General features: G+C 40.8%; 1 protein-coding gene across 1 annotated transcript in view; it reads right to left on the reverse strand.

The window, feature by feature from the left end:
* Positions 1-4,430: 4,430 nt before the first annotated feature.
* LOC117509449 (protein Smaug homolog 2) overlaps positions 4,431-21,428 on the reverse strand; it is a 31,390-nt gene continuing 14,392 nt past the window's right edge. Inside the window, exons 6-13 of the mRNA XM_034169146.1 lie at positions 21,304-21,390; positions 18,263-18,536; positions 16,379-16,464; positions 15,283-15,398; positions 14,970-15,168; positions 13,361-13,487; positions 11,399-11,482; positions 4,431-8,699 (exon numbers count right to left, since the gene is read on the reverse strand). Coding sequence (XP_034025037.1) covers positions 8,671-8,699; positions 11,399-11,482; positions 13,361-13,487; positions 14,970-15,168; positions 15,283-15,398; positions 16,379-16,464; positions 18,263-18,536; positions 21,304-21,390 — 1,002 coding nt within the window. The 3' untranslated portion in view covers positions 4,431-8,670. The remainder of the gene's footprint in view (positions 8,700-11,398; positions 11,483-13,360; positions 13,488-14,969; positions 15,169-15,282; positions 15,399-16,378; positions 16,465-18,262; positions 18,537-21,303; positions 21,391-21,428) is intronic.

Genomic DNA, 21,428 nt, shown 5'->3' on the forward strand with positions numbered 1-21,428 from the left:
TATCATGAAATCACTCATGCCTCAAATGGAAAATGACCAGCTGACTGATCCAAGCTTTAAACACCCGGACATATCCTGAAAAAAATGTGGTTTTCCAGACAATTATGAGGCACTTTCATGACACCTTTGTGGCATTACTATTATATCACACATAAAATTTGATAGTGCTTACTGATTGATTTAGGCTTTACATTCGCTCCGTTGCAGATACCTAGTAAAAAAATTTATGGACTATATTTTTGTTGACCTTAACCTTTGACCAATCTGCTCCAAAAGTTAATCATCCCAAAACATATTTTTACTACATTTGGTGAAAATGTGCTCACCTGCTTCAGTTATTTTGTGCACACTAAGTGTGTTATGTAAAGCTACATAATTCTGTCCTTAATTGACACACAAGAAATTGTTACTCTAAGACAAAACAAGAACTATTTTTAAATGTAATTCAAATTTTAAACTGATTTTTTTAAATAGCTTTCCCTGTCAGCTGGATGAATTTTGTTAAAAAAAATATATAATTTTTGTTCATTAACAATAATATATACATTTGTATGCAGTATGTATTATTGCATAATACTTTATAATTTCTTGTATAATTTATAATACATACTTTTGTATTATTGTTATTGTATTATTGCATAATACTTTATAAGCACGTTAGATCACTGTTACACGACAGTGAGCGGCGCCTACCGCGAGGTGGCCCGTGCAGCTTTGGGACTCTCAGATCACGTGATGGTCCACTTGATCACCACGTACAGAGAGACTAAAACTCTCTAAACCTGTTGTGAGGACGTCTAAAGTGTGGAGCAATGAAGCTGTAGAGGAGCTACGCGCGTGCTTGGCCACCACGGATTGGGATATGTTTGAGGCTTCAACAAACAGTCTAGATGACTACACGGACACTGTGACGTCATATATTCATTTCTGTGAAGACAGCATCATCCCACAGCATACCAGGGTGAGATATAACAATGACAAGCCCTGGTTCACACCTAAACTCCAGCAGCTCCGTCAGCAGAAAGAGGTGGCTTTCAGAGAAGGAGACAGAGACAGCTATAGAGGTGCAAAGTACAGATTTAGCAAGGAGGTGGCAAAGGCTAAATCCATGTACAGTTCACGTCTGTAGCAAAGGTTCTCTGCCAACGACTCGGCCTCTGTGTGGAGGGGGTTGAAAGAGATCACCAACTACAAGCCCAAAGCACCTCGTTCTATTGACGACCTGAAGCTGGCCAACGACCTGAACATCTTCTATTCACGCTTTGAAGACAAGGACTCACACCTCCCCACCCCCCACACAACTGGATATTCAAACACTCTGGACCTCCCCCCTCTCACTGCTGCCCTCTCCCCTCCCCCCCGCTGCCCTCTCGGTCCAAGAGGAGGACATGAGGAGACATGTCAAAAGGCTGAATCCACGTAAGGCCCCGGGCCCAGACTGTGTCTCTCCTGCCACCCTGAGACACTGCGCTGATGAGCTGGCCCCAGTCTTCACAGGGATCTTCAACACCTCCCTGGAGTCATGTCATGTTCCAGTCTGTTTCAAGTCCTCAATCATACTTCCAGTCCCCAAGAAACCACGCGTCACTGGACTTAATGACTACCGTCCTGTGGCTCTCAAGTCTGTAGTCATAAAGACCTTCGAACGCCTGGTTTTATCCCACCTGAAGTCCATCACCGACCCCCTCCTGGACCCCCTGCAGTTTGCCTACAGAGCCAACAGGTCTGTAGATGACGCCATAAACCTGGCCCTGCACTCCATCCTGCAGCACCTGGACTCCCCAGGAACCTACGCTAGGATCCTGTTTGTGGACTTCAGCTCTGCATTCAACACCATCCTTCCAGCTTTGCTCCAGGACAAGCTTTCTCTGCTCCACGTGCCCAACTCCACCTGCAGGTAGATCACAGACTTCCTGACGGACCGGAGTCAGTGTGTGAGGCTGGGAAAGAACATCTCGAACACTCTGGCTCTCAGCACAGGATCTCAACAGGGCTGTGTCCTTTCCCCTCTGCTCTTCTCCCTCTACACTAACTGCTGCACCTCCAGCCACGACTCTGTAAAGCTCATCAAGTTTGTGGACGACACCACTCTCATCGGACTCGTTTCGGATGGGGATGAGTCTGCCTACAGGAGGGAGGTGGACCGGCTGGTGACCTGGTGCAGCAGCAACAACTTGGAGCTCAACGCCCAGAAAACAGTGGAGATGATCGTGGACTTCAGGAAAGCCACAGCCCCCCCGCCCTCACCAACAGCCCCATCACCACTGTGGTCTGTCACTGCTTCCTCGGCACCACCATCACCCAGGACCTCAAGTGGGAGTCAACCATCAGCTCCCTCATCAAGAAGGCCCAGCAGAGGATGTACTTCCTGTGGCAGCTGAAGAAGGCCAAGCTGCCTGTCCAGCTGATGGTGCAGTTCTACACGGCCATCATCGAGTCCATCCTCTGCTCCTCCATCACGGTGTGGTACGCCGGGGCCACAGCCAGGGACAGACACAGACTGCAGCACATTGTGGCCTCTGCTGAGAAGGTGATCGGCTGTAGCCTTCCATCTCTCCACGACCTGCACGTCTCCAGGACTCTGGGCCGAGCAGGTCGGATCACAGCTGACCCTTCTCACCCTGCACACGGTCTATTCAAACCACTCCCCTCGGGCAGGAGGCTACGGTCCATCCGGACCAGAACCTCCCGCCATAAGAACAGTTTCTTCCCCTCTGCTGTTAGACTCATGAACACCTCATAACTCAGTCACCTTAAGCTTAACTCTGTCACTTTATCATTTTATCACAGGTCACTTTAGACAATGTACTTTGGTTTTTAATTGCACTCCTCCCACTGCACTGTTTTTTGTTTCTCTGTTTTTCTGTTGCACACAGCCTTTCATATTTCTTTTTTTTTATCTTATATTTTATCTTATTTTGACACATGTTATATTTTATCCTAGCATTTTATCTCTTCTTAATGTTGCACCATTGTACCGAAGCAAATTCCTAGTCTGTGAATCCTGTTCACTGGCACTTTTTTACATGTTTTGGCTGGGGGTGCGACCTATACTCCGGTGCGACTTATAAATGAAAAATATACCGGTAGGATCTCAATTAATTTACTGTAACAAAACAATTTTACGTGACAGAGTCGATCTATGTTTTAAAATGGCCACCGGAAAAGGAAATGCAATGCATCATGGGCACTGTAGTATGACGGCCATCCTATAGTTCACGCTGGTTGCGATAACCAATCAGAGAACAGAACTTTGGATGTGTATTCCTCACCTCACCCACAGCGTGTGAAGCTGACGAACACGGTGCTTGCTGTTATTCCGGCATGGCGAACAGAACAGCTTCAACCCTTGGATATCAATGTGAGCAGAGTGTTTAAGTTGACGCTGAGAGCTGCGTGGGAGCATTGGGTGAGCGACGGCGGAGGATTAGCGTGTGCACTTGGAAGGAGCTGGCGTCGATGATTGTGAAAAGCGTTTGAAGCAGACGAACATGGTGTTTATTCCGGGACGGCTAACAAGACAGCTTCAACCCTTGGATATCAGTGTGAGCAGAGTTGACGCTGAGAGCTGCATGGGAGCACTGAGCGACGGCGGAGGATTAGCGTCTGCACTTGGAAGGAGCTGGATCGACACCGCTGGGTGGTCATGAGCTGCGCAGGTAGGTGCTGCATGGTTCGGCTCGCAATGTGGTCCGCAAAATACAAACATATCTGTAGGTAAAATGCAGCTCACGAGAGGGCACTCGAGGCTTGTGTGACTGTTCCTGCGACTTCTGACTACCATAGAAAAATAAAAATTTTAACGTTACTGATAACATAAGACAACGGAGAAGGCCCGAAAAAATGCCACCAAAAAGAAAATCATACTCTGCAGATTACAAGTTGCGACTGGTGAAATATGCATCCGAAAACGGTAGCCGTCACAATATTATCATCTGAACTTTTCATGTTAACATACCTGTATGTCCATGGGACTTATAGTCCAGTGGACCTTATTTATGGTTTATTTTTCTTTATAATGGATAAAGTGGCTGGTGCGACTTATACTCCGGTGCAACTTATTTATGGTTTGTTTTTCTTTATAATGCATAAAGTGGCTGGTGCGACTTATACTCCGGTGCGACTTATAGTCCGGAAAATACGGTACATACTTTTGTATTATTATATGTATTATTGCAGAATACTTTATAATTTCTTATATAATTTATATGTACTTTTGTATGTATTCTTGATTGTATGTATTATTGCATAATACTTTATAATTACTTGTATATTATAATTTATAATACATACTTTTCTATGTATTATTGTTATTGTATTATTGCAGAATACTTTTTGTTCATTATTCACAATACGTACTTTTGTATGCATTATTACATTAAGCACATGTAACATGCAACTAAAGTAACAAGAGACAAAGATGACAAAACTCAGACTGCAAAAGAACTGAACTCCTTTATTGGGACTGTCAATGAGCCGACAAATGTTTCACTTCAGACTGTTCATACACAAAGTGACAGTAAAAAACAGAGTGAGTAAGCATGAGATGCCAAATGCACAGAAAACATTAGAAAATGGCTGGGAAGTGAGAATTAAATATAAATCATACAAGACAAAGTTGCAGTAAAGCCTACAACCGACTGGTTAATTCATTCATCAAGCCCAGCGTGAACAGAAATCTTGGGCCACTTTCCAGGAGTCTCCATATGACACGCAAAACCACACGTGAGCATTTTCCAACTCATTTCATGCATTGCTGGAATGTAAACATGGAGTAAACGTGTTCCTTGGCCTGTTATTAGTGTTCAGTTTACTCACAATCACATCATCTGTGGCTGAGACGGTTCTCATCTCTCGCTGCGTCCGTTTCAGCGGCCTGCACAAACCTGCCGCGCTTGTAACTCGGAGCTACTTTCAAGTGGTAATATGCACACAGTCACTAACTTTACACGAGCCGCGGGAAAAGGATCGTCTGAGCCGTACGTAACAAAAGAGTCGATACACTGTTTAGGGATTAGTTTAAAAACAAAACAGCCGTTGATAAGAAGAAGTCAGCATCCACTTACTGAAAACGCCGTGTGGCACAAGAACACGGCGCATTAACAAGTCTAAGATCTATCCGAGAGCCCGCTCTGAAGAAATCCGTGACTAGAAAACAAAGAGCAAATCAACAATCAGATGTTTAGGAGCTGTGTGTGTATTTGAGGCACCACATGAACAGTTTTAATCAGGACGTGGAATTATTTACTCAAGGACTTTTGAGTTGGGGGGGTGGGGGGGTGGGACTGTTTTCACCACCTTAAACACACCTCATAAGAAAAGTGTGACAGAGCATTCACGCCACCGCTTTGGGGGTGAAAGTGACCTTTAAACTAAAGCCAAAATATTTGGAGGAGAAAAATCATACTGCACAAAACTGTACTGTTAGGAGAAAAAGTAAGAGCATTATCAGTTTTGGGTTTGTTTGTTTTTTGTTTTTGTAAAATAAAGCATTTTCTGAAAATGTGGAAGAGCAATTGTTTGCACCTACTGGCAGCCTGCTGATTTATATATTTATTCATTACAACCCCAGCCATATTACACCTCTGCTACATTCTGAGTGCTTTGAGAAATGCTTTATTTTGGTGGGAGGAGAAAAGTTAGTTTAGGAAGTTAATCCCAGAGACTCAAAGGGGCAGCTGACCTGGAGTTAAAGCACCAATTTTACACTCAACATGATAACACAATAACATGAACCTACTTTTTAAATCGCCATTAGCAGCATAGAATGTCTGAAGACCTATGGCCAGCTTAGTGTTGGGTTTTGTTTGTTTCTTTTTCCTATTTTTCTAATACACAGGATTAAACAAACCCTGCACCAGGCTGAGAAGACATCTCTGGTGATTTTCTTCACCGTTGATGTAGCAGTGTTTCTATAGAATATTAAAGCTACAGTGTGTAGGATTTAGGTGTGTTCATTAGCAGAAATAGAATACAGCATTCATAACATCTGTTCATTTGTGTATAAATTACCTGTAACATGTTTTCATTAGCTTAGAATGGACCCTTCATATTTACATGGGAGTGGGCCCCCCCTCATGGAGGCCACCATGTTGATACAGTAGCCCCAAAGTAACAAACTTAGCCTTTAGCATTTTGGAGCATAGTTGCAAGACTGAAGAGGAAAAAAAAAACAAAACAAAAATGAGGAATCAGTGGTTGCTCCCCTATAAACTGTATATTGGTTGCTAGTGGAAGCAAACATGTTTGAAAACCCCCATTTCTTCTGAAATAGAGGCTCATACATATTACTTCTCACAATACCCGTCACAAAAAGAAAAGTGAAAATGTGAAGGGAAACAGAGTTGTGACTGGTGACAACATAATGCAGTCTGCAACCTCACAAGTAGAGGATGCTAAATCCTACACACTGGAGCTTTAATATCACCAGCAACATATACTATAAATAATCATGAAATGCAAAAACACATTAATAACTGGAGTAAGCGATTTTAAGGTTTGGGAAAATCAGACATTCTTTAGAGCTCAAATACCAGTGTCTCACATATTTCCTTTAAAGCGATGATCAACTGTGAACTATTTAATATGGTGAAGGTTATATTAAAATAAATAAGCATTATAACAATATTTTGCTCACAAATGCTCCAATTTTAAATCAGCAATTTTTCAGACACAGCTATATTCTTTATACATTTTTCTCATAACAATACAACTTTTCCTCTAACAGCCTTTCCTCCTATAATATTTAAACTTTTTTGTAACAGTATGACTACTTAAAAAAAAAAAAATCTTAAATCCGAGTTCACCCCCCACCCCAAAACGGTGGTCTGTCGTTCGTATATTAAAAACTGTGCTGTGACTGACTGGGAGTCTGTGGATTAAGGGGTGACTAAAGGATAGGGAATGTTTGTTTTCAAGGTCTCGCCAGCTCTTTTGTGAGAAGGCTTCAGTTCTTTAATGTTACATACTGTATGACATCATATAACATGAATCGGGTGTTATCCCAGAGAGATGTAAACAGTGACATTTAGGCGATATAAACGTATACCATTAGTTGCTAAATTTTCCGCTCTGCAGCTTTTGGTGACACCGGATACCATCATCCGCCAGATCCTCTATCTACAACAGTGCTATATTAGTGTGGCAAAAACATGCGATTACACAAAATAAGCATAAGTTATCAATGTCAAGGAAGTAAAAAATACAATTTGGAAAGATATCTGTAAATAATTAACTTTACTCAGCTGAGCCTCCTATGTTCTGCTGACATAAAAATGTGATGGTTTTCCCTGCCTTATGATGCAACCGAAAGGTAAGACCATACTACACGCACATGCACCTCCGCTCTGCCACATTCAAAGACAGAGGCCGTAGTAATAAGACTGTTTTCAACACTGATACCATAATGATAAGGTGGGGCTTCTGGGACTGACGCACACTGAGACACGAACCCAAAAAACCCAAAACGTTGGACGACGTCGAGCACTTTGAAGGGTTATGATTCATCAAATCGTCATATTGGCCGTCTTGAGAGGGTGAGGGGCCACGTAATGAAGCAGTCTTTATGAATCTTGAGCTTCATTCTTCAAATCCGATCAAAAGGTCGCCAGAGGGGTGGAGGAGGGAGAAAAAAAACTCTATTCTTTTATATCAGTTCAATATCAAAACAGCTTCACACGGTACAAACCTCACCAGCCCTTACTGACCCCGCGCAGGTTTAGGAGGAGGGGGGTCGGCACAAAATGAGATTCATCATCATTTACGGGGAAGGGAATACAACAAACACACAGAAAACTGCAACTTGCATAAACTCTTCAAACTGATGAAAAAAAAAGAACAAAGAAAATTACACCATCCTGTTGCATTTCACGACAAATATCCTCAATTTAAGAACAGCTAAACCGTTTTCTTTGGTTTTGTAGAAGCTGAGAGGACAGTCGCTTCTACTTGGAGGACACATTTGGAAGCTTTTTCCGAACCCTTTTTATTTTTGTTCTCTGTTCCTGTAGATGTTCTTTTATGTTGAATTCTGGGGTTTTGAACTTTTTTTTTTTTTTTAGGCTTCAACCATCGCAACCACTGCCAAGCACCGCTTATACCAGCGAGGGAGCGTGTCTGTAAATCCACACCTGTCTACAAGTGGGAACCTTCCAATGAGGAGATTTTTGACCTTTTTTTTATTATTGTGACTATTCAATAAAAGTGCCTTACATCTGTCTGACTCAAAAAAAATGTTGACACGGGGCAAGGGCTGTGACTGTCAGCATGTTCTGAAGAGCTGCCTTGCTTCAAGGCAGGAGGGGAAAAAAAAAAAGAAGAAAAACTCAGGGCAGAACCCCTTTAAGACAGCACCAACCCCCAATTTTTTTTGTCTGAGCGTCTGCACATCGTGTCACAGTCCTGCAGGTGACACGGAGCAGTTAGCCTTTTCTCTGTCCTGCAATATAATAATTATTTGTTTATTATCTGTATTTGATTTTTCTTTTTAATAAACTTAGTTGTATATAATAAAGTACAAAAATATTAGAGAACATATACACAGTTTTTTTGTCATTTTGTAGTGACTGCTGCTCTGCCTGGTTTTTGTAAGCATTCGTGTATCTTTGTGCTGGGTGATGAGGAGCTGAGCAGGCCTCAGATGAAGTGTATTTCTCATGTAATTTCTTCTTTTCATATTGTTGATGTCCGGTCTGTTCCGTCTGAGGAGGAAAAGCAATATTAGTTATGTTTCGAGTTTTGTTTTAAACAACCTTAAAGTCCCTCACCCACACTTTAAAAATGCTCATTTTCAGTTTATTTCACAGGTGCAAAATGCACGGGCCCATGTGAACATGTCTGGACCAGAGGAGCTGTCTCCAAAGCCGCAAATGTCAATCACTTTAGTCCAGACATTAGCCGGACTCTGACCTGCCACCTCTTAAGTACAAAGTCTGTGTTTCTAATGTGACCTATTGAGGTCACCTGTAGAAAAATATGAATGGGGGTTGAGGGGGTTTTCAAGCTCCAGATACAACTACAACCTGGATGACTGAGAACCTACATAAACATACTGTCCAGAAGATTCACCGCCAGTCAGTGAACATGTTGATGGAGTTTTATGGTTTTTCATGCAACTGACATGAAACCAAATGGCGGCTGTAACGCCTAGTTACATCTGCCACCTACCACTGAAGATGTGTTAAAGTGTGTTTACTTGTATTCTAGAAGCTATAAATAAACCCTCGCCTGCTTTGTGTAGTCATATCTCTCAGCAGCATCAATGTACCCCAGAGCCAATACAGGACTTGTACGACTACTACTCTGTTACTGTTAAAGATTAATTTTTCAGTTGCACTATAAAAACTGAAAATTATCTGAAAAGGAGCCTTAAGCCCTGTCTCACCATATAATAAAGCCATGAATAATGAGCCACGTATGGATTTGTCAGAAATTTCAGCGATTATTCGAATAATGAGCCACATATATGAACATTATGCAAACAATTAAAAACACTGCATGCGATTGACAGCGTCAGCGCACCGCATCACAGCACAGCTCATATGATCGATTAGAACGAGATGTTAAATCTATTATAAACATACTTTTACAGCTGCTCATAAGAAGGAATGAACATGCAACTGTTTTATCAAGTCATAACAATATAAACATTACAAATAATTACCTTTTAGACAGTTCCACATACATTCTCCACTTCAGAGAGCGAGAGGGAGAGAGGGAGAGAGAGAGAGAGAGAGAAACTGGCTCCAGCTGAAACGGTTCTCTGTGATTCCGTAAGCAATTAGAGGTGTTTTCTGAGAGAAAATGATTAATCTGCTACAAAATAATTATTTTATATACTCAGCATCCAGTGCACAAAGCACGGCGTCCCGTTGAACAAAGCGCGTGGGACTGTCACAATGAAGTGCGCGAGAGTGCGGAGCCAAAATAGCCTGTCCTCTCCTCGTAGCTGCCAGGTACTGGGAGCTACTGGGAGCAATGGGCTTCTAACACCCCCGTACTCATCACTAACATGTCTCTAAAATCCTTGTTTGTGCTCGTAGTACCTTGTACACAAATTGCCCCACAGTTTTTGCTCAATTTTGAACTTCTCCAAATTAGCACCACGCTCAGAGATGAGCCTCATTAGCCGAATATTCTGCCTCTCAGAGCCACTATTCTCCCACATCTGTTGAATAACTCGACTTGTACAAAAAAAAAAAAAAAAACATGCTACGTGGCTCATTATTCATTGTTCATTATTCGGCGGGAAAAGGGCTTAACCGAACAACTCTGCATTTGATTTACTGTTCCTACACACCTGAGGTAACTAACCCTGTACCTGGAGAGCACCTGCCCTGCATGTTTTCCACATCTACCTACTCAAGTTACACCTGATTTTTTTAAAAGCAGTGTTTCCCAGCTCTTGATTGGCTGAGCACATCTGATAGAGTTAACTGCCTGGGAGTAGAACAGGGAGAGTTAGAAAACATGCAGGGCAGGAACAGTTTTGGTGAGCCCTGCTTTACACAGATAATAGGGGTGTCGGAAAAAAATCGAATCACGTCCGAATCGCGATTCTTATTTATTACAATTCTGAATCGATCCAAAATGTCCAAGAATCGATTTTTTTAAAGCATTTTTTTAACTTTTTCTTGCTTACTCGCTGCGTGTACTGTTTGTCAGGCAACGGCTTCCGTACTACAGCGTCCCCGCGAGGGGGGGGGGGGGGGGGTCCGGCGTGCTTCAAACACACGTGCGCTGCAGAGGTCAGTGGCTGTAGCTTAGCATGGCGGACGAAGAGCTAATTCAGCCAGCACCGTCTTTGCTGAAGGCAAATGTTTAGGCGCATTTTGGATTTTATTATCTGCTGTGTAAGAAGGAGCTTGACATGACTTATGCAGTGTGCAGAATCTGCAAAATGAAAGTCAAGTACTTAGGAAACATTTCAAATCCGCAAGCCCACATGCTACGTTATCACCCGGAGCTAAAAGAGAGGAGCAGCGGTCTCTGCCGACTACTGACCAGCGCTTCGCTAAACTGCCAGCCAACTCCGAACGAGCAAAGCAGATAAGTAAATTTACATCTAGAATCACTTGATTAACCTTGTAAAGCTGCATTTTCTTAAACAAACATTTTTAAGTAAAATAACTATTTCTCAGAGCTCTTTGAATCAAAAATCGATTCTGAATCGAATTGTCACCCCAAGAATCGGAATCGAATTGAATCGTGAGTTGTTGCACGATTCACATCCCTAACAGATAAGCCATTTGAAAGTGTATTATACTGTTGATGTCTAAATGCTAAGCAAAACAGGACTTTCCATGTTTATTTTATTGATTAAGTCAAGGTGTTTTGAGGGTAAATTCATCATGTGCAGTTGTCCAATCTGTAGATTTGCTGTGTTCTTAAGGACACTTACCCCCTAAGGCGTGCTCCGTCATACTGAGGCACAGTGACTCCAGCGTGGGGTTGATCTCCAGGTCAGCACCCGGAATTTGGCAATCTAAGGGAAAGAGGAAAACTGGTCTTCAGATCAAAGGAAGCTATGTGACCCTGACCAAATTTACTTAACTGCTTTTATCTCTATCTCTAATTTTGCAGAATAAAGATCAAAATCAAGTTTTTAAGTGGGTTTTTTTTCAGAGTATGATATATCTGCTCATGGTGTAGTTGCTCTAGACAACATCTACAAGATCATCTGTTTGATAAGTTTTTCTTTCCTCTCACAAGCTGAATGATGGAAAATCTTGGTAAGTCCGATCAAAACCTTTGAATGGGAACGTAGGTCACACCAAAGTATAAGTTACACCTATTTTCAGTGTTATCAGCACTTTAACCTGGAATTTTTGTGCATTGCTGTAGAGTTCATTGCTTCGATTACTGCAAAACCACTGTACAAATAGTTATTATTTGTAACGAGCACATGACTTTTCACTATATACTCATTCACACTGGAGTATAAGTCACATGTCCTCGCAACTTGTACTCTGGAGAATACAGTAATTTGATCATGCTGCCATTTTGAAGAGTATAATGACTGAAACCTGAAAAAGTATGCGAAATAAGTATCTGCCTGAACAAAGCAATACAAGTTAGCCTGCCTTATAGTAAAGTAAGTCCCTTCGGCTGCTCCCTTGTTTTCACTCGGGGTCGCCACAGCAAATCCAAGGTGGATCTGCATGTTGATTTGGCACAAGTTTTACGCCGGATGCCCTTCCTGACGCAACACAAGTTAGCCTGCCTTATAACTTATTAAAAGTTCATTTAAAGCTGTGACTACAATCAGAAATTATTTGACTGTCAACAATAAATACCTAAGAACAAGCTTATTGTCTTTACAGTGATAAAAGTAGTCACCCTCAGCAGGAACATATCGACTGTACAATTTACGATGACAGATAAGGTTTGTTTCTATTGTTAAAGATTGTGTGACAAAACAGCTGACCATACATAGAGACAGCAAAAACAAGTATGTACTTCTGTAAGGGTGGCAAGTTTTGCTCTGTCTAATTGGCTGCCTGAAAAGGCATTGCCATGACAACACAATGCCTTTCTGAAAAAAATCAGACTTTTTTAATAGCAGACTGAAAGTTATTGGAACTAAATTTATCAGAAGATAATTGGTCTGCTGATGGTTTTAAAAGTTATCTCAAAAGCTAATCCCTTAACAAAAACATTAGGTTTGATAATTATCGGTTAGCAGATTAGTTGAACTGTGCCCACCACTGCATCCTTCGAACTGTCTGAAGAACACTTGCTGCAACAGTGACGATTTGCACAAACAATAATCCTCATATTTACTTGGTCTCTGAAAATGAAGGTACTGTTGATAAAAACGGCTGTAATTCCTAAATAGTAAATGATTTCTTAATAACCCCCTTGTATTTGAACAGAAAGTCTGAACTACAGTACACGCACATCTTCATTTCACCTGGTATCCGTCCTGACTTGTGTAAAGACTGAAAGTACTACTTTAAATTCTGTGTTATTAGATACATATTGTCTTTTTTCTCTATATGAAAGCGTTTTTGTTGTTGTTCAATAAGTTTAGACATTTTCTGCTTAAGTGATTCGCATTTATTTCTGAACATATTTTAAAATCTGTCTTTAAAAATAAGGGGAGCCAATGAAGTTGATCAGGACTGTGTTGGACAAAGTTTTGTTTTTGGCTTTAAACTCAAACAGGACGATGTGTTGAACAGATGGTTCAGTAGAGTTTTGCTTTTCGTCTGACACGAAAAGCGATCTTGGCATCAAAAACGTTAGAGACTACGGATGTTTACTAAATAAACAAACACACCCTTGTTTCAGTGCTCTGTGGGGGATATTTTCCCTGTAAATCCACATCAGTGTTGGAAATTAAAAAGACTTCAGACAATACCTTGCTGCTGGAACATGAGCATGGTTTGCGGTGAAGTGTGAACAGGGAGCGAGTGCGTCCGCTGCACTGAGCTGCGACTCTGACTTGGCATGCTGTTACTGCCCCCAGGGTTGGCAAACCACAAGTTCTAAATGAGGAAAACAAGTTCTCATTATCACACGTGCCACTCATTCCAGAAGGACAGACGTTTTGCGTGTTTTTCAGACTCTTCGAGCTATGATAAACAGCTAACCCCAAGAACTACCAGCTGTATTCTGATTAAACTGTCACAGCCTCCTGCTTTTCACTCATTTTCCTGTCAGAACAAATGTTTCCTACGATGTATTTTCACTCTGTGGGCATGTCATCCTGTGGATCAACACCAACTTCTTTTCTTCTCAGAATAAAAGAAAATCTCACACTTGAATTATGCTGGAAATATACTGTGAGGAAAATAAGTATTTGAACCCCCTGCGATTTGCAAGTTCTCCCACTTAGAAATCATGGAGGGGTCTGAAATTTTCATCTTAGGTGCATGTCCACTGTGAGAGATATAATCTAAAAAAAAAAAAAAAAAAAAAATCCCGAAATCACAATGTATGATTTTTTAATCATTTATTTGTACGTTACTGCTGCAAATAAGTATTTGAACACCTGTGAAAATCAATGTTAATGTTTGGTACAGTAGCTTTTGTTTGCAATTACAGAGGTCAAACGTTTCCTGTAGGTTTTCACCAGGTTTGCACACACTGCAGCAGGGATTTTGGTCCACTCCTCCATACAGATCTTCTCTAGATCTTTCAGGTTTGGAGTTTCAGCTCCCTCCAAAGATTTTCTATTGAGTTCAGGTCTGGAGACTGGACAGGCCACTCCAGGACCTTGAAATGCTTCTTACGGAGCCCTCCTTAGTTGCCCTGGTTGTGTGCCATGACCCATCTTCAATGCTCTTACTGAGGGAAGGAGGTTGTTTGCCAAAATCTCACAATACACGACCCCATCCATCCTCCCTTCAATACGGTGCAGTCGTCCTGTCCCCTTTGCAGAAGAGCACCCCCAGAGTGTTATGTTCCCACCCCCATGCTTCACGGTTGGGATGGTTTTCTTGGGGTTGTTCTCATCCTCTAAACATGGTAAGTGGAGTTGATTCCAAAAAGCTCTATTCTGGTCTCATCTGACCACATGACTTTCTCCCCATACCTAATGAACAGGTGTCTTTTATACAGGTAACACATTCAAACAGGTGCAATTAATACAGGTAAAGAGTGTAGAATAAGAGGGCTTCTTAAAGAAAAATTAACAGGTCTGTGTGAGCCAGAATTCTTGCTGGTTGGTAGGTGTTAAAATACTTATTTGCAGCAGTAACATACAAATAAATTATTAAAAATCATACATTCTGATTTCCAGATTTTTTTTTTTTAGATTATGTCTCTCACAGTGGACATGCACCTAAGATGAAAATTTCAGACCCCTCCATGATTTCTAAGTGGGAGAACTTGCAAAACCGCAGGTTGTTCAAATACTTATTTTCCTCACTGTATAATCCAAGTCAGTTCTCCTAAAAATCTATTTTAGACTGTAAATGCACAAACTATAATAAAAGAAAAACATTATGTATGAGTGGAATACTAACTTGTCTACCCTGACCAGCCAGCACAGGATTAGTGAGTGTATGGCGTGGAGACACTCCCCCAATCCCACCAGGACTTAGCAGACCCATGCGTCCAGCTGGAAGCCCACGAGGGTTCATCTGGAATAGCCTTTGGCCCCGACGCCCAACACTTCCACTCACAGAGCCTGCTGTGGGGAGGGAGTTGGAGCCATAGGCCCAGCTATGAAACAAAAAAGGAAAAGCAAGCAGCAAATGAAATTAGAGTGAAGAGATATTCAAATGATAAGTGTGACGAGCATCCTAAAGAAGGACGTCAAAGGTAAAAGACTCTCACCCTTTCTGTCGGTACACGGGCATGTCCAGCATAGCTTTCCGAGGGAAGAGGCGGAGCAGTTTGAGGACCTGCTGCTTCCACGACATCAGCCTTTTCTTATGAGTTTCTGTAAAAGCCTGAAAAGAGATAAAAAAGGCAGCAAAAGACATCACGTTTTAAAGGAGTATTTTCCTGAAGACTGACTTTGGAAGAAAAAGGTATATTTGTGTAGTTTGTTTATGTGTGTGTGTGTGGGGGGGGGGGGGGGGGGGGAATATCCCTTTTTCCAAATCCAAATATCCACAGCAACAATATTCTGTATTACCAAACTGTTCCAAATCTAAGAGGGTTTGCTTTGGTTTTGTTCTGGAAACACGTGAAAAACAGTTGTACATTCAGGGTTAAAAGATTTACATGACACATACATCTACAACAGTAAGCGGCGTTAAACACGTGCGAAAAAATGAGTGCTTCGTAGGACTGAAGAAACACTGTGATACTTCTGAGAACACAGCACTTCACAAGTAAAGTAAATTAACCAGCAACTGAGGCGAAGCTATAATGCAAGCTTTAAGCTCATGGTAATAAAAATTGTGGGTTACAAGCTGTTCACAGACAAATAAACAAACATTACCTCTGCCCAACTTCGTTGGCGGAGGTAAAAAAAAAAAAACTATATGGAACTAGGCTCTGAGTAAACAAACCCCCCAACACCTCTGGTCTGTTTTGAGACATTTGGTCTCCACAGGATGTTTCAAGTATCAGCAAGCTGGTTTAATAGCACACTGGAATTAACTGAACCTGAATAACTCAGTCTGAAGAACATGTTGCCCACTAACCAAAGGGTCAGTGTGTCCAATCCCCTTGTACGGCTGAGTGTTGAAGGGTCCTTGACCAAGATGCTGAACCCACAAACTGTTTGAATTTGGGGTGCATTATGTCCTCTGACTCCACACAAAAATATATCAAAAAGAAGGAATAGTATAAATGGAATGAACAAAACCCAGTGGAATCAAAGGCAGGAGAAAGTATTTTTAACAATTTTGTGTAATTATATGGTTTGGAAAAAAGTTATATTTTGGACTACAACATGAAAAATAGCTCATATGGTCCATACCTCATGTGTCAAACATTTCTCGATGAGCTGAAGGTAGCAGCTGATATTCTCTTCATCTGACCTTGACACCAGCAGCTGGGTGCATACTGAAAATAATAATAATAATTATAATAACAATCAAAATTAAAGCCATGCTGAATCCACACCAAGTGCAACCAATGTCTCATAAAGAATAATAAAACACTGTGCAAATTACAATGGATTAATCTGGTTTATAACTTTACTCATCTGTTTTTAAAGCTTTTATTCTTGCTTATAAGTGTTAAAATTAAATTGAATTGAAAAGGATTTTATTAGGCCTAAAATAAAAATACTGGCAGTGCCACTGAGATGATAACTTTAACATGATTGTTTGTCCAAAACAGATTAAATTATAACTGCTCAGAAAAATCTGTATTAAACCTTTAACTTTAGCAAATAGAGCTAGTGCTTATTATAGCAAGTCCATCTCCTGTCTGAAAACCATAAGCAACCATAAGTAGGACTTAAATTGGGAACTACAGTCCAGGTTCAAAACATTTGAGAGCCATCTCCCACCACCACCACCCCAACCCCAGACTCAAAGCTCACATGGGTTTCCAGGACTCTCTTCAATTTCAATTTATTTTCATTTATATAACGCCAAATCACAACAAAGTTGCCTCAAGGTGCTTCATACAAGTAAGGTCTAACCTTACCAACCCCTAGAGAGCAAGCACCCAGGCGACAGTGGACACTCTTCTTCTGTTGTGAGTGACAACAGTTAATGTTGGCGTGTGTTAGCATGACAGTGCGTTAGCCAGCACTGGTCAACTGTGAGTCTTGCTAATCCAGTTGAACACGGACCATGGTACATGAAAGAAAGCACTCGACTGTTGAAATCCCTACAAGTATCTGTGTTAAATCTGATGTAAGCTTGTGATAGTCGCTTTGAATCAAAGCCTCAAAGAGAGCTTCGATGAGCGCTTTGCGGTAGAAAAAACACCAGTTAGCAGCACAATACAAAGCACAGATGCGTGCTCACACAGTGGATTACATCACGTTACCTTGCTATCAATGTTATCAAGTGTTAGCTAGGTGTCGCAACTTAGAGTAAAGTGTCAATTCAAAGCTTCGAAGTACACCCTTGAAGATCCCAGGGCTTTGCAACCTTTGTATCAAATGATGCGACGTTCGCAAAAGTACACCAAGATAAAATGAGACAAAAGTAGCTGGAACACAAATGTAGAATAATTTTGCAGTCACAGAGACACACAGGACAAAATCACAGTCATGTTTTTTCTTTTTACATAGCCTGCGACTCTGCCAGCTGCCTCTATTAGGGAACACAATGATTAGCGTTACTATTATAAATAATAATAAAACTGTGATTTTTTTTCCAAATACGTCCCACCAGAATACAAGGTACAGGACCACGCAAGAGTTTTTTTTGTTTTGTTTTTTAAAAAAGGAAAAATAAAGAGGCTTAATCCCCATAAAGTATGATACTCGTAAGAAAAGAAAAGATGTCTTCATTCATGCTACTCCATCATAAAACTCTAATCACAGGTGCAACAGTAAAAAGCTTATATTCATGGTTCCTCCAATCCACTGAAGCTTGTGAACCATCATGTGTGTCTTGTTGGCTTCCCTCACTCATCTCCTTACTGCACAGTCACTCAGTTTTTGAAAACCACCAGCTCTGACTAGATTTACCAAGCTGTACCACACTCTTAGGGAGATCTAAATGGTGTAAATAATTCTTCTTGAAAAGAAACACCATAATTTGTAAAGTTACTCTCTGAACAAGTTTGAATAGTTTTAATTATATGTCCTTCAACATATTCAAAATCTGACACATTAGGTAACTACATCTGTAGTGTGGCATATTTATAAAAGCTTATAAAACTGACATCTTATTCTCACCTTTGCCCATGACACGGGTGAACTGTCCAGCAATGTCGCCATCTGAGATGGGCGTGGCAGAGGTGTCTCCATCACAAGGAGGTGGATTGTGAGACTGAAAGCCTTCTGAGGCTGGTTCTTTATCCGCCCCAGATTTTGTGGATTCTACAGTGGAGGGGATTGTGTCCGGTGCTGTCTGTGCTGCACTGGGTGGACTGTAGGCCTTAATGGGTGTGATGATAATCTGCTGCAGCTCTTGGAGGGCGCTACGCAGGTTTCCACCTTCCAAAATATCCTGCCAAGCAATGAGGACATTCTCGTCATGTTGGTATATAAGACAGGTGTGGTTTGTACAGGAGATGTTGCCGAGAGCAGTGAGAAACACCGTAAACCAGAGAAAAAGAAATCAGTTTCCCTGAGTTGCTCATAGAGCAAAGCAGGTGTGGGCGTTACACCACTGTCCAAGTCATCACCAGTGTGACAGTGAGCCATGATACAGACGGGAGAAGAAATCCTGTCAGGCCAAAAATATTTTATTTCATCAACATAAAATGACACCAAATACTAATTAATTTCGAGATCAGTGATCATTTCAGTGTAGCTCTGATAAACACTGCAGCACTGAGTCGTGGTGATCAGAGCCGGAGATGGAGGTAATCTATGTGGCCATTAATCATTTTTTCCCCTGTTCTGATGAGTCACAACACCTGTTAAATATTTTTTCTTTGTGATACAACTCGCTATAAAGGCATTTTCACACAAAGACATATACCTGTGAGTGCGTAGGCCTCATCAATAATTAATTCAATGCAGCCTCTGACCTTTTTCATACATATAAAACGGTGTAAAAACAACATTGATTCATCAAGTTTTTCTTCCAGTTTTTAATTTTAAAAGGGGCAGATTTGAAAGTGGAAGTAGAAAGATTAAACAATTCCACAAGTACCATAATTACAGTCACATTGTGGAAAACTAGTAATAACGTGATATAATACAATCACAGTCCAAAATGTGAAAAATACAGAGATACTCATTTTAGATCATTATCACCCACCCCTAGGCAATCTCTACCATTGCTGCTCTGTGCTACTCTGCAAAAAGGCAACTTTTCAGTGAAAATCAAGCAAATTCTTACCTGTATTTTTGTCACTACTGGTACAGCGGGTGTGAAATATGGAAATTCACAGGAAGAGAGAAAAAGCAAATCAACAGTTTCGACATGTTTGGCTAAAGATGGTTGATCCCGAAGAACACATGAATGGGACCTAAATAACAGTGGTATTAAACTGAAATTAAAAATAGAAATGCTGAGGACAGAGATGTTTCACTGGACATACAACTCAGAGGGGTGAATGGAAAAACAAATCCATCAAAGAACATAAAACTGAAGAAAAGTACAGGAAGACCAGAGTGACTGGGAGTGACTTGGCTGGTGCTGTGCACCAGATCAAAGAGAGAGAGAAGGCAGTGACCACAGCAGCACATCAAGAGTGTGGAGGGGGGGGGGCTATAATTCTAAAAAATGCTGGGAATGAGTTCAAATTAACCACATATCCATAAAAACTAAAGTTTGCAACATTATGTTGTATTTAGAGTTGACTTCCTTTATGTGAAAGCCGCAGAGATGTGCATTTTCGCCTAAATAACACACTCACAGTTTATCATCAAAATCACGTAGACCATGATGTGGTCAAACTGAATGCATGCACTCAGTTACTCATCTGAATGGCGAAGGTCTGTCAGATTTTAAGGAAAAGTTCCACTTCATTGACTGTAAACAATATTAAGTGTGGGGCGGCAATAGATCAGCTGGTAGAGCCGGAGTCTTGTGACCGAATCCAGCTCCAAACCAGTCAAAATTCTGCATGTTGCCGTTGTGTCCTTGGGCAAGACACTGTGTTGGGGGTGGTCCCAAAAAACTTTTTCAAAATAAAGGTTCTGAAAATAAATCCCAAAAAACTTCATAATAACGGATCGAGTTGATAAAAAGCACTTCCACTGTCATTCGGGTCTATGTTTTGATAGATATGTTATTTTTATTTTTAATTGTCACATAATGAAAAAAGGATTCCTATTAAACAGGTTATTGGAAGAGATTCAGACAAAATTAAGCAGAACATTTAGAATATTTGAAACACAGTACTCCACCTCCTGAAAACAGTTTATTTAAACTTGAACTCACAGCAAATATAAGATTTTATTCAGCTTATGTACTTACTGAAACGTTGTACAAATTGTGGGAAAACATAAGCTTTTATTCAGCTTATGCACTTACTGAAACATTGTACAAATAGTGGGAAATTTATTGGTGTTAGAAAAAATTAATTTAACATCTAACGTCTCCTCTATGTCATCAAATTAAACTCAGTCACAAGGAACACTGACAGCATGCATTTCACAGGAAAAGTATTTGCTGGGATGCTGGTTTTAAACATTTTATTGTGAAATGATGCGAGCAACATGAACTATCTGATGTTGTTTAACTTTGCTACCAGCGATATCAGTGAGCCACGCCCTCTTTGAAGTACAAATGTTACAATGTTAATCAAAATAAAGGTTTCAAAAATTATTTCTCAAAATTTTAATAATAAAGGATGCACATCATCGTGCCATGCTCAAGCCACATCTGAAAGCTCAGGCCGATCTGACAAATAGTCAGAGAGACATATGAGCCACATACTCGCACAGACGCTTCTAGTTTTATAGCTAGATGGCTGAATGAGAATAGCCTTACGTGTGTCAGACATATAAGGATGCACATTGAAAGTTTTCTGGAAAAATAACAATTTTGAGCATAATTGTGGTATTCCATAAAATGCCAGTAGCTGCAAGAAGCAAAAATCACAGAGAAAAAAGTTTAAATATCTTCTTTTTCTACAATAAAGGTTCATTTAAACTCATTACCAGGTGTTTTTCCTCCAAAAAAGGCCTTTATAGTCCCCCTCTATCAAGAGTCAGCCGATGACGATAACAACCACAATCACTACAACTCTGTCGTACTAAAAGCAAAAGCTTATTACACTGTCATTATGAGAACGTTACCACCATTCAGCACCAATTACCTTTTCTAAAGACTTGAGTACACTTTGCCGTTCTCGCAGCTTCTGGATACTCAAGGCAATCTTATGCCTCGCCCCTTTCGTCACATTCTAAAAAAAAAAAAAGAAAACAATACTGTTCAAAGTGA

Source organism: Thalassophryne amazonica, chromosome 4, assembly GCF_902500255.1.
Source record: "Thalassophryne amazonica chromosome 4, fThaAma1.1, whole genome shotgun sequence".
Lineage (NCBI taxonomy): Eukaryota > Metazoa > Chordata > Actinopteri > Batrachoidiformes > Batrachoididae > Thalassophryne > Thalassophryne amazonica.